Genomic DNA, 13,776 nt, shown 5'->3' on the forward strand with positions numbered 1-13,776 from the left:
GTTGTATTTTTCATTGTTGCTACATCGCACCCTGACTGGCTCATCTCCTCTGAGACCCCTTTGTAAGGGGATGTCCAGTGGCCTAGAAATGGGCCCTAGGTCTCCACTCTGTACTCCCCACCCCCACCCCATTTACCATGATGATTTTTTGTTCTGATGATGCCTGATACCTGATCCCTTCGACACCTTGTGATCAATCAGGCTGGTGTCCTTGCTTCCATGTGGGCCTTGTTGCTTCTGAGCTAGATGGCTGCTTGTTTACCTTCAAGCCCCCAAGTGCTGTATCTTTTGATAGCCGGCACCATCAGCTTCCTTCACATTTGCTTATGCACCCATTTGTCTTCAGTGATCGTACCATGGAGGTGAGCACACAGTGATGATTTTTTGCTCTTTGATGGGGTCAGGCATATCTTAATCCTCAAAGTAACACCCTTGCTTTTTAACTCTCTAAAGTGGTCTTGTGCATCAGATTTACCCAATGTAACATATCTTTTGATTGCTGCTTCTATGAACATAGACTGTGGATACAAGCAAGATGAAATCCTCTAATTCAATCTTTTTCCCATTTATCATGATATTAGCTATTGGTCTAGTTGTGTGAATTTTGATCTTCTTTACAGAGTTAAGGAGTACTGGTGGAATAGTGGCTAGGCAATGGCTGTGATTTACAAGGTTGGAAGTTTGAAACCACCAGCTGCTCCCTGGGAGAAACACAGGATTTTCTACTCCCATAAACAGTTATAGTCCCATAAACCCATGGAGGCAGTTCTACACTGCCCTACAGGGTCACTATGTGCTGGCATCGAGTTTGGTGTTGAGTTATATTAGTTGTAATCCATACTATAGGCTGCAATCCTTGATCTTCATCAGCAAGTATTTTAAGTCCTCTTCACTGTCAGCAAGCAGGGCTGTATCATCAATTGCAGGTTTTTAATAAGCCTTCCTCCAATCTTGATGCTGAATTCTTCATTATATAATCCAACTTTTCTCATTATTTGCATAGCTTTGAAAACCTTCCGCATAGCTTTGAGACACAGTCGGACCAAGTCATGGTATATATGCAATTGTCTCAGCTGTACAAGAAAGCTGAGCAAGGAATAAGGAAGACCACAGAAGAATTGATGCATTTGCACGATGGTGTTGGCCAAAAGTGCTATATATACTATGGACTGCTAGAAAGCCATTAACTGATTCTGTTTTGGAAGAAGTATAGTCAGAATGCTTCTTAGAACTGAAGATGATGTGACTGTCTCAGGTACTTTGGCCATGTTATAAGGAGGAACCAGTCCCTGGATAGAGGGTCAGTAAAAAAGAGGAAGGCCCGCAACCAAATGGATTGACACAGTGGCTTCAACAATGGGCTCTAAAACAGCAACAAATATGAGTATTGGCCAAGATTCTGTCACACACGGGGTCACTCTGAGTCAGAGCTGAGTTGACAGCACCTACAACATTACACAGTACTTTAGACACACACTAATTAACTTTGCCACTTAGTATGTTAAGGGAAATGTTATGTTATGTTAAGGGAAAAAAGTACAAAATCATAACAGAATTAGCAACTCTGAGATCTTGGCTTAAAACAGCTAGCTTATTTTTAGCTACTTTCTCTCTAGTAGGTGCTCTGCCATTCTCCTTCCTGCAGTTCCTCCCTGCCACCAGGTTTCTACCTTCCCTTAGGTCATAGATTCCTATTGCTGCACATTTCTCAATAAGTCAAATAACTACACTACAACAAACTACTTTAAATAAAAAAATCTTGTGCTTTGGAACTCCCATCGGATGACTGGATGGGAGCATATAAATATGGAATATGGGATTGGTTAGTTTTGACATGACATAAAGTAGCCATCTCACAAGTAAGAACGGGGAATTATGATCATTAAGAAAGAAAGAGTCAGGAGTAAAGTGTGCCTTTTGGACCCTGGAATTCCTTCGCTTAACTTCTTCCATCCAGAAGACAAGGCCGTGCTGCTAGAAGAGTGGTACGGGAGCAGCAGTAGAAGCAGAACCAGGAGCTGGAGCATGGGACAGCAGAGGGCTTCCTGACTCAGGGGCAGACTAAAGCTGAAAGCCTTCTGGCAACACCAAAGTAGCTTGGCAGCATTTTAGCAGGGCAGAGGCGAAGGGGCCACGTGGCTGGGATCAAGGACCAGAGAGAGGTATGCTTGTGGGCATAAATGAAAAAAGGTGCTATGGACAAAGTTTATATCATATAAAAGGAGCTATGGACAAAGTTTATATCAAATAAACTTTACATATATATATATGTATATATAAACATTTCTGATCTGTGAGTTCTGAGTGGCCACACTGCAACAAATAACCAAATTACAGAAAATAGTGTCAAAAAGTTTGAAGGGTGGAAGCTATCTCACCTTTGCCTCATAAGAATCACCCTTGGGCTTAGGTGGAGTTGGATGTGGATTCTCTTTTGGTCTCCCTTGTGAAGTTGGAGGAGGTCAGTTTTGGCTTCTCTGCCATTCGTTTAGAAGGCATTTAAGAAAGCTCAGTGTGAACAAGCAAGCGCACACGTAAACACCTCCCCTCAAACCGTGGCTGTAAAGTTGCTATCAGGGTGACCTCATGTGTGCTAGGGCAGAATTGTGCTCTAGAGAGTTTTCACTGCTGATTTTACAGAAGCTCTCCAGGCTTTTCTACAACTGTGCCTGAGTAAACTTGAAACTCCAATCTATTAGCAGGAAAGCACATGAACTGTTTGCACTACCCAGGGATTCCAGCACACAAAATCAAACCAAAGTCACTGCCACGGGGTCCACTGGAAATCATAGTGAGCTGATAAGAGTACCACCCCCGTGGAAGGAGAAAGCCTCATTTTTCTCCTGCAGAGCAGCTGTTCTAGTAAACCTGATTCACTCACATCTAACTTTCAGAGGAGAGAAAAATATATTTCTACCTTATTAAAGCACCTTTCTTTGTCTTTCTGTAATAGATTTATATACAATATACTGCTTATAAATAAACAAATTTATAAGTAAGACAACTAAACCTGCACCTTTCAGGAGGTAGTACTGTCTACTTTGGGAAACCCTACCTGCTTTGATAGGAAGAAATTATGAAATAAGGATTCATCCGAAAACAGAGGGGACTATATGAGGTTATTCATGACAAAGGAAGAAAGTTTTTAAACCTTGAATGGGCAATAACCTAGTTCCCAAAGCTGATGAGTTGATCTTGACTTTTAAGGATCCTATCTCAAAAACAAAACAAAACAAACAAACCCCACCTCACTGCCACTTAAGTTCATTCTGATTCAGAGGGACTCTACAGGAAAAGAACTGCTATGGGTGGGTTTGAATCACCTACCTTTCAGTTAACAGTTAAGCACTTAACCACTGTGCCACCAAAGCTCCTTATAATCTAGGTGGGCTAGTAAAATGACTATTGTTTTTATGAATCTGATAAACCCAATCCCAGCGTAAATTCTGACACTTAAATTGGAAAGGTAACTGATTTTGTGAGCTGTAGTTTCTTCATTTTAAAATAGATCTAAAAAGGTGAAAGATTTATACAATCTGAAGAGAATTCTGTCTACAGGACTCTTATTTTCATCTAGATGAGAATAGTCTATCTGGATTTATTGTTTCCCTTTGGTTGTGTGCCACCATGAAGCTGCACTTGGCCCTGGCTAAAAGTGAAACTACTTCGACAATTGTCTTATGAATTAGGCCTTTGGTAGTTATCATGAGAAATTTCAATACAAATCAGTTCATTTGAAAAGTACACTAGGGAAATTTTGTTTATTTTGATTGGTGTAACAAGCCCTAAGAGAGAAAAACAAACATCATATGAAATATACAATAAAATCAGTGTTGTGAAAATATAAACTAAAATAGGTCTAAAAACTACTTTGTAGAATTTATATGTAAATTATACGATAATTTAAAAATGCAGTCATTCATTAAATGTAACATTCCTCTCTGTTTTATGAAACAGTATGTATCTGAAGATTTAAGGAAGTGAAGTCAATGCAATTGGTTCAGGGTAACTAAGATTAACTGATGCTTCAGCCTGGTCTGTAATGATAGCTGTATCTGAAGAAAAACTGAAAATAATTATTTTTTCTTAAAGTCTAGAGGTGCTAAGAGAAACAATTTAATAGCATGGTGGAAGGAATATCTACAACAATGGGAAATTGTCATAGAGCTAAAGAAGAAACACACTAAGTTTTTAAAAAGGTAACTAGATCTGGATGCTTATAATACTAGTATAAAAATCCTTTGAAATTTAAGTATGGAAAATGTAAAGTAAATAAAAGGCAGGATTATTGCATACAACAGCTTACAAAATCCTTATTCCATTGAAATAGCAAGGTGAGAAACAATAGTAGGTATATAAATTTGGGTTTGGACATTCAGTTGAATGTGCCTTCAAAGTGGTAGTAAGACATATGGGTCTGAGGGCAGGGCTGGACTAAGCAGATAATTTGTAGAGTCACTGTAATGAGTTATATGTTGAGCTGCTAACTGAAACCTAGCAGTTCAAACCCACAGCTGCTCTGTTGGTGAAACACGGAGGTTTCTGCTCCCATAAAGAAACATACAGGGAGAGTTCTGCCTCACAGAGTCTGAGTTGCAGTTGACTTGATGGCATTGAGTTAGGTTTGTGGTTTGGTCATGGAGGAGGAGCTCACACAAGAATAATAAAGTACAAAGAAAAGAAGGCTTTAAAGAATTCCAACGTTTACTGGCCTAGTAGCAGAACATGAACCTGCAAAAGAGCTTGAGAAATGGGACCAAAATGGAAGGGGGAGGAGAGGAAAGCAAACACAGCGTCTTGAATGTTAAAGAAAAATCAAGTTATGAGGGAGAGGTCGTACAAGGGATACCGACAGTTATTAAATGTAACACAATATATCTACAAGTACTAATCTGAATATATGTTGCGTATATCTCTATGTTTATCTCTCTATATATAAGTTTTGGCAAATAAGTTACAAACAAATGATTCTTAGCTAGATCGATTCCTCAGAGATTTGGTAAAGGAATTAAAATAGATGACTGAAAATCTTTTTCAGATTAGCATGAATCTACTTCAGAAAAAAAAAGATTCATATACTCTGGATATTTATTAAATTGCTAACAGTGGTTATTCCTGGGAAGTTAAGGAGAGAATCATCACTTTGTATTCTATTTATCTTATATTATTTGCATTTTCTTGAATAATTGTATACTGCTTTTGTAAGTCAATAATATTTTAAAAAATCACTTACCTGCCTGATTTGTTTTTGTCTCCCTTATTAACTTGGAACTCTCAGCTGCCTGTGCTTGATAGAATGTTAATAGCTGTAGCACACTGACTTCTTAAAGCAGAGCTTCTTAATGTTACATTGCAGTAAACTAGAAGAAACACTGAGAGAACTAGTGTGGAGTACAGACAACTAAGTGGTAAAAGCCTGATAAGTTCACACAAATGAAGGATGACAGATGGATAGCAATGAAACAAAGCTAGTGGAAGACTCTTGGCTATGAAGGCATGACATTAAGAAGGGCAGCAAGGCTCACTCAGCATATTTCTTGCGGCCTTTTCTGCCATCAGAGCATCACAAACTTCCCCAAGGCACTGAGAAGAGCCTTTTACTTTTACTCCTTTTCTTACCACTCAAAATATCATCGTGATGCAGATGACTACAAAAACCTGTATTCTCAACTGCTACCTACTTCCAAGATCCAGATCTACATTTCAAATACCTGTTGCCTGTTTTCCTTTGGTTGTCTTGCTAACACTTAAACTCAATATATCCAAATCAAATAAATACTTCTTCCACCTAAGCTAGCATTCTCTATTTCTGTGGATGCATCATCAATCTTCCAGTCATCCAGGTTGACAATCTTGGAAGTAGTGAAGGTAGCATTTAAAACCTTCACTGACTTCATAGCCTTTGTTCTTATTCTCATACTTGATATTTGAAAGCTTATATGTATAGCACTTCATTTTCTTTATTACTCCAATGAGGATGACCTCACTTGCTTTATATGAAAAATTCAACAATACTTTATCTCATTTCCTGAAGTATACAGATATGGAGAAATTACTGATTTACACAAGATTCTTGATTGTATAATTTAAAAATAATAAAAGTTCCATAAAACAAAACTTATAAAAATGCCAAACAGATATATTGCTCACAAAAAGAATTTTTTAAAAGATAATGAATGAAAGCGCAGTATGAAATTTAATTTCAAAACTCATGTTTGGTTATACTATAACAAAACAAAACAAAAAGAATGGCGAATAAACCCAAAATTCAGCAAATCCAACATCTTAATTTAAAATGAAGAGACTCATGTTTCCTCCAGTGGTGAACAGAGGGCAGCAATCTGACTAGCCCTCAATTAAAACCCTGAACTCTGAGTCTCAAGTGAAATGAAATTTAGCATGATTCTTCAATCCAAAATTCCTTTTGTGATGTATTGTATGCGGCTATAAATGGCAAATTTTCAGAAGGAGATCATAAGCCTTTCTTCAAAGGCAATTCTAAATGAACTTGATCTCCAACCTTTTAGTTTGCAGCAGAATGCATTACCATTTTGCAACTTTCCATGGAAATATATGTTAACAGTATAACAATCAAGGATAGAATTTTAAATTGAACAAATCTAGCATTATGAAAAGTTCATTACACTATCCTTATTTTATTTTGCTGCAGAGCAGTGAAAACTTCATCATACAATGTAAAGTTATAGCAGACACATGCTTGGGGACCTTAAAAACTTTTTGATCAGATATTTTTTTCTTTTGAAACTGAAAACACTAAATAAAGGAGTTATGTGTACAGGGATAACTTTTCAAAACTGAGCCTTTTTTGGCACAAGACATTGTTTTTGAAATCCTTTCTTAGGCCTAGGAAAGGAACTCTGGTGGTAGTTGAGTAAACATTGAGCTGCTAATTGCAGGGTCAGTGGTTCAAACTCACAAGTAGCTCTGCAGGTGACAGATGAGGCTATTTGCTTCTGTAAAAAATCTGCAGCCTCAAAAATGGAGCATTGGGTCATTAATCAACTTGATGGTAGTAAGTTTGTTTGTTTTAGAGGTTCATTTTATTTATCTATTTATTTAAAAAATCAATTTATTGGGGACTCGTACAACTCTTATCACAATCCACCCATCATGTCAAGCTGCTTGTTTGTTTTTAATGTCTTATACAAACAACTAAATGTGGAAATGATGTAAAATGACCACTAGTCAACCATATGTGTGAGTCATACTAACACATATAGTATTTTGGGGGTAAGCAAAGTCCACTCTGACTTACTATGAAATTGCCCACAGTTAATTTACATGTCTGAGAAGCTTAGGATAATACACACACACACACACACACACACACACACACACCACAAACACACTATTAACACCATATAAAATATTCAAGATTCTAACTATGATGTTTTTTTCCAGCACATAGCTGATACTTAATTTCACCTTAGCATTCATTAATTTATATATGCTTATAGCATTCATTAATTTATATATGCTCTTCATAATTGATGAGAAAGAAAGGAATTCTTTGAAATTCTGAGTTGATGCTTTTCTGGATTAGAGGTAGACAGACTGGTATTAAAATAATGCTAGTAATTAAAATAATGCATCTCCATAAGAATATGTGTTGTACAGAAACATGGGTGAAGGGAGACAGTGGATGGTGTAAGATATTAAAATAATAATAATTTTCTATTTATCAAGGGTTCATGAGGGTAGGTGGGGGAGGGGAGGAAAACCAAGAGGAGCTGACACCAAGGGCTCAAGTAGAGAGAAAATGCTTTGAAAAGGATGACGGCAACATATGTACAAATGTGCTTGATACAATGGATGTATAGGTTGTTATAAGAGCTGTAAGAGCCCCTAATAAAATGATTTATTAAAAAATACATAATATATGTTGTCTGAAGATATATCACAACTTCTTATAGAATTAAACTAAGACTAATTCTTGTACACATAGAATACAATTTTATTTTTAAATTCATACAGAGTACCAGGGTTATTATATATTTGAGTTAAAGTGAATACTTGCTTTTTACTTTTTCCCACCATGGATATTCTATCATTATTTTTTTAATATTTTATTGTTTTAGGTGAAATTTACACAGAAAATTTGCTTCCTATTCAATAATTTATACATAATTTGTCTATGACATTGGTTGCTATCCCTGCAATGTATCGAGATTCACCCTATTTCCATTTCGCCTTCCCATTTCTGTCCCTCTAGTTTTCTTGCCCCACTAGACTTTCCATTTTTGTTTTTGGGCCAATGAAGCCTGTCAGGTCTCATATACAGGCATACTTCAGAGAGACTGCAGAGTCAGTTCTAGACAATCACAATAAAATAACTAAGCCAATAAAGTGAGTCACATGTATTTTTGTTTTCTAGTGTATATGAAAGTTATATTTACACTAAAGTGTAGTGTGCAACGGCATTATGAAAAAGTTTGAAATATTATGAGAATTCCCAAAATGTGACAGAGACATGGAGTGTGCACATGCTGTTGGAAAATTGGTCCTGATAGACTTGCCCTACTCAGCGTTGTAATAAACCTTTAACTTGTAGAATCAGAAGCATCTAGAAAGCACATTATAACAAAGTATGACTGCCGTTAATTGTCCTAAGAAGCCTATGTTATTTTACAAGTGATTCTGTTTTCTAGCTCCTAGGAAGGCTTCAGTTCCAGGTTAAAAGGTGTCTTAGAGTAATAGTCTTGGGGATTCTGCCAAGGGGCTGTGGTAGTTACATAATCTGGTGTTATTTGTGGATTAAGAGCGTAGAGGTGGAGTTTAGCCTGTCAATCTGGAGATAGCCAATGAGACCTCTGTGTGGGCCTGGCTTTCTCCTGAGAGTTCTGGGAACTGTGGTATTTTCCTCCTTGGAGAGGGGAGATACTTCTCTCTGCTCACTTCCTGCAAAACATGCCTGAGGAGAAGCCACATGGACCTACCCTGATGCAGTCCTGGGAACTGGAGGAGTTATTTGTTATCAAACAAATCAGTCAATTCTTTTGTGATTGATTTATTTCACTTAGCATAATGTACTCCAGATTCACGCATGTTGGTTCAAGGAGTCATTATTCTTTATTGGTGTACAGTATTCCATCGTGTGTTTCTATAACATTTTGCTTATTTTCTCAACTGTTAGATACTTAGGTTGTTTCCATCTTTTTGCTACTGTGAATAGTAGCATATTGAACACAGGAAGACATAAGTCTATTCATATCACTGCTCTTAGTTCTCTAGGATATACTTGTGTACTTAAGAGTAGGGCTGCTGGCTATACAGCATTTCTATTTCTAGCTGTTTGAAGGAGTATTATATTGTTTTCCATAGTGGGTGTACCTTTTTATAATCCTTCTAGCAGTATATTAAAGAGGTCTAAACTTACTAGCATCTGTTCTTTTCTGTTTTTAGGTTTGTTTGTTTGTTGACTTGTATCTTTCTAATGGTTAATGATTATAAACATCTCTTGATGTGTTTATTAGTTGTCTTATTGTACACTTGACTATTAACCTACAATCTGTTGCCCTTTGTTTTTTATTGGATTCTTTGTCTTTTTGTTGTTGAGGTCTTGACATTTTCTATATATTTCAGAGATGAGAACACTTTCAGATGTCATTTCCCCAATTTTTTTCTAATTAGTTTTCTCATTTTATTTCTTTGGTAAAGTCTTTTGATGAACACAAGTATTTGCTTTTTAGAAACTCCCAGCTATCCAATTTATCTTGTTATTTGTAAATTTTTAGTTATTTTGATAGTATGTATGTATGTATATGTGTATATATATATATATATATATAAATCATTTTATTTAGAGTGCTTACAGATGTTACAACAATCCATAATCCAATTAGATCAAGTATAACTGTACAATTGCTCCCACCATCATTTTCAAAACATTTTCTTTTCTTGAAACTCTCTGATGTCAGTTCCCCTTTATCCCCTCCCCACCACCAGCCACCCTACACCCCAGGAACCCTTATTGATATAAAATGTATAATTTTAATAATAATATATTTTTTGTTGTTGTATCTCACACCATCCAATGCATCTGTTCGCCTGAAATTCTGTGTTAGTTCTCCTTGAATGGGGTTATACAGTCATCATTGCTACTGATTCCCCTTCCCTTTCTGTACTCTCAGGGAATCGTGACTCTGATTACTATTTCTGAAGGGTTAATCTACCTTGGATTTCATGCACCGAATGATTTTAATTATACAAATGAATGTACACAGGTTTCACAAGATTCATGAGGTGAAACTAAGAACGTAATAGTAACGGGAGGAACTATTAAAGAACTAGAGGATATTTATGTATTTCTTCAGTGCGTACTGCACCCTGGATAGTACAGTTATATGATAGATTGGGACTCCTAGCTTTGGCCTTATGTTCCAGGAATTAAAAGCTGAGACTTTTAAAAAATCATTAGAGATTTCAGGGGAATAGGCTACCTATTTTTAACTGCCATAGTAAAAGAAGAAGAAGGCGATTATATATTAATAACACATTTAGTTCAAGGGTATTTTATTTTAGGTCTTATAATATTCCAAAATGTAGGAATTCCTAAATATAGCCATTCAAAAAAAAAAAAAAAGTTAAAAAACAAAACAAAAAAATCCAGGCAAACAAAACAAACTTAGCTGAGATGGGGATACTTCTTTCAGTTAATCAAAACAAATTATTCTTATATTCATTTCATCTTTCTAAGGAGCCCATGTGGTGTAATAAGTTATGTGTTGGGCTGTGAACCAAAAGGTCAGCAGTTTGAATCCACTAGATGCTCCAGCGGAGAAAGATGATGTTATTTGCTCCTGTAGAGATTGCAGCCTCAGAAATGCTGGGGACCACTTCTACTTTGTACTATTAGGGTTGCTACGATCGGAATTGATTTGATGGCACTGGATGGGCTTGGTATACATACAAACAAACCCTGGTTATTTCAAAATTGTTTATAGAATACAACAGTCTTCAATTTTGCTAAGTATAATTTCTTTAAAATGAACCCATCAATTCTTTACACAATCATAGTTTAAAAAGAGGATCTCAAAGAAAAACTTAAAATTCCACATAATTATTTACCCATGTTTCAGTAATTACAGTTCTGCTAAGAAGTTTCTATCAACATAAAGTTTTGACATATAAAACTCAAATTCCATTGGCCATTATAGAAAACAACTTTCAAAAACCAAACTACACGTGCCTTTTGCTGTAGTTCTTTCACTGCAGAATCTCTATCCATGCAAGCCTGTCGGAAGGCTTCATAAGCTTTATTGAGTTGCTCGCCAATATTTTTATCCATTCCTCTTTGTCCTGGAGCATCACTAGAAAGGATGGAGCATACAACAGGTCTGGAAAAGAATGAGAAGAATTTAGATAGCTATACAGTTTCATAAAATTCATTTCAAGAATGCATTTTAATATAGACCTGTAAGGTCTCTGTGATGCATACACAATTTTCCATCTGACAATTAAGCTAAAGGTTGGAGATTTGAACCAATTCAGTGGTGCAAAAGAATATGTAGTCACCTGCTTCCATTAAGATTACAGCAAAAGCCACACAAATAAAAAACCAAAAATGAAAACAAACCAAAAAACCACTTGTGAAGCACCTCTACTTTATAAGCACGTGGGATATCATGTATCGGAATCAATTCATTGGCAACAGGCTATTTTTTAAAATTAAACGTTTACCGTGAACATATAGTTTATAAAGATATAAAAATCTTGCCCCAAAATATTGTGAAATCTTAATTTCTGCAATTTTTAAAAACATTCTTTACAAATGGAGTAAGTGGTGCTTCCATTCATAAAGATGCTACTTTGAAAATAGTAATCTATAAATGTAACCTAAAAATGGATAAATATAAAAAGCCACTTTATTATCAATACTTTATAATTGAAATGCACAACTGAATTAGCAATGTGGGAAGGGATTTCTTTTTACTAAACGGACAGTTACTCCCACTTACAAGGTGAATTCTTGCTACACTGAAATTAGAACCAAATTAAATAGATAATAAGTGTTTGTGGATGAAGTTCACACTGTTGTTATCACAGAGCAATTAAAATGTGTGAAAATGCTCTTATTTTAGCACAAAATCTAAGGAGAGCTGCTGTTGGATTGTACATTAAAAAAAAAATCACATCCCTCAGTCCTTCCCCCACTCCCTATTAATTTTCTAACCTCCCTGCTGCTTCTGAACTACAGGTAATTTGCTCAGTGGAACTAATTTGGTTTTATCATCTCAGTTTGCATAACATCTCTAACCACATTCCTTGGCTCTGAGCACAGGGCTATCTAATGACTGTCTTCCTCTCCAACTGTAAAAGCCACAAAATAGAACCTTTCTTGTCAATTCTAAAAGCTATAGAGTAGATAAAGTTCTCTATCAGTCTTCTCTATTTTAAGAAGTACGAATTTTCCCACCTATTTTGAAATTCCTTTTAATGTAGTCCTTAATATGTCATACCATCTTCCATTTCATCTTTGGGCCTTAAATGTTTTTTAAAACTAAATAACATTTTAAAATTATAATTCACATAACAAAATTCACCATAATTAAAAGTTTGCAGTATACTCACCATGTTGTACAATCATGATTACTATGTAATTCTAGGGCATTTCCATTCCTATTAGCAATTCTATGCCTCTTAGCAGTTTGGCCCAATCCTCTTCTTCCCTAGCCCCAGTACCCACTATTTTTCTGTCTCTAATGATTTACTGTTTGAACATTTCACATAATTGAAATCACAGGACAGAATGATACAATATGTGGCCCTTTATATCAGACTTCTTCCACTTAGCATAATGCTTCTATGGTTCTTCTATGATGTATCGGCTTTCTCCAAAAACAGTGTGGCCATGTGAATAATGTACGAATGTATGTAAAAAGTTTTGGCACACACCATGCATATCTTGTGACATTTCCAGAAGTAAACTGTGGTCTCATTCACTCTCATTCAACAGTTTGGACATAATACTTTTAACATATTTGCATAATAAAAGTATAATTCATAGTCAAGGGATCATAGGAAGAATTTGTTAAGACCCAGACAATTAAAAAAATATAAACAGCTGAGGGTAGTCTGTGGCTAGGCCTAAGAATTGTGGAAGCTTTCTCTGTGAAGCTGATGTATGCCCAGGTAAAGAAGCACTAGAAACTGGCAGAGGGCTAGATGCAGGTCTACCACAGCCCAAACATGGGCTGGTCCCACTGCAGGCAGGGGAAGTGTCCATGTGCACTGTCCCATGTGAAGCAGCTGTACACTGCAATAGCCCTACATGGCCTCCAGGCAGCCACTTGTACCCATCTTGTGAGTGCAGTGATGCCTGAATGGTCTCTCTGACCCAGGGTGCACAAACTCGTGCACCTCCTTGGCTGGGGCTAGCCATCAAGGCAGTGTTGCTTTTGGGTAGAAAAAATGATTTCTTCTTGCACTGGAGAAAGTGGTTAACAAGCAGAGAAGGACTCATTCCAGGAGAGATGCTGCTTTAGAAATTCAAGGGTAGGCTAGTGAGGGTCTGCTTCTGGGAACCAAACATCCATGTCTACAGGTACCAAAACAAAGATTTAACATTAAATTCATTGGGCAAAGAAAGACATCAAAGTCATTAGCTTATAAAACACAATGATAAAGTGTGCTTATGAAAATAATGCGTGGGCTCCTAAAGGTCAACAAACAGAACTGGAACAATTTATAGGTTTTTCTTTTGTTGTTGTTGTTATTTTGGACTTTGTTCTCTTTTGTTGTTTTGCACTCTTCCCC

The 13,776-nt window shown here is 36.4% G+C and overlaps 1 protein-coding gene across 3 annotated transcripts in view; it reads right to left on the reverse strand.

Moving 5' to 3' along the window:
- Window positions 1-13,776, reverse strand: part of TANK (TRAF family member associated NFKB activator) — a 107,137-nt gene that overhangs the window by 45,209 nt on the left and 48,152 nt on the right. For all 3 annotated transcript variants that reach the window (XM_045299648.1, XM_004703790.2, XM_045299651.1), the window contains exon 2: window positions 11,210-11,357. In XM_045299648.1, the coding sequence (XP_045155583.1) occupies window positions 11,210-11,308 (99 nt within the window). In that variant the 5' untranslated portion in view covers window positions 11,309-11,357. The remainder of the gene's footprint in view (window positions 1-11,209; window positions 11,358-13,776) is intronic.

The sequence above is a fragment of the Echinops telfairi genome, unplaced genomic scaffold (assembly GCF_000313985.2).
Source record: "Echinops telfairi isolate 266 unplaced genomic scaffold, ASM31398v2 ScPeMD7_4;HRSCAF=17, whole genome shotgun sequence".
NCBI classification, from domain to species: Eukaryota; Metazoa; Chordata; class Mammalia; order Afrosoricida; family Tenrecidae; genus Echinops; species Echinops telfairi.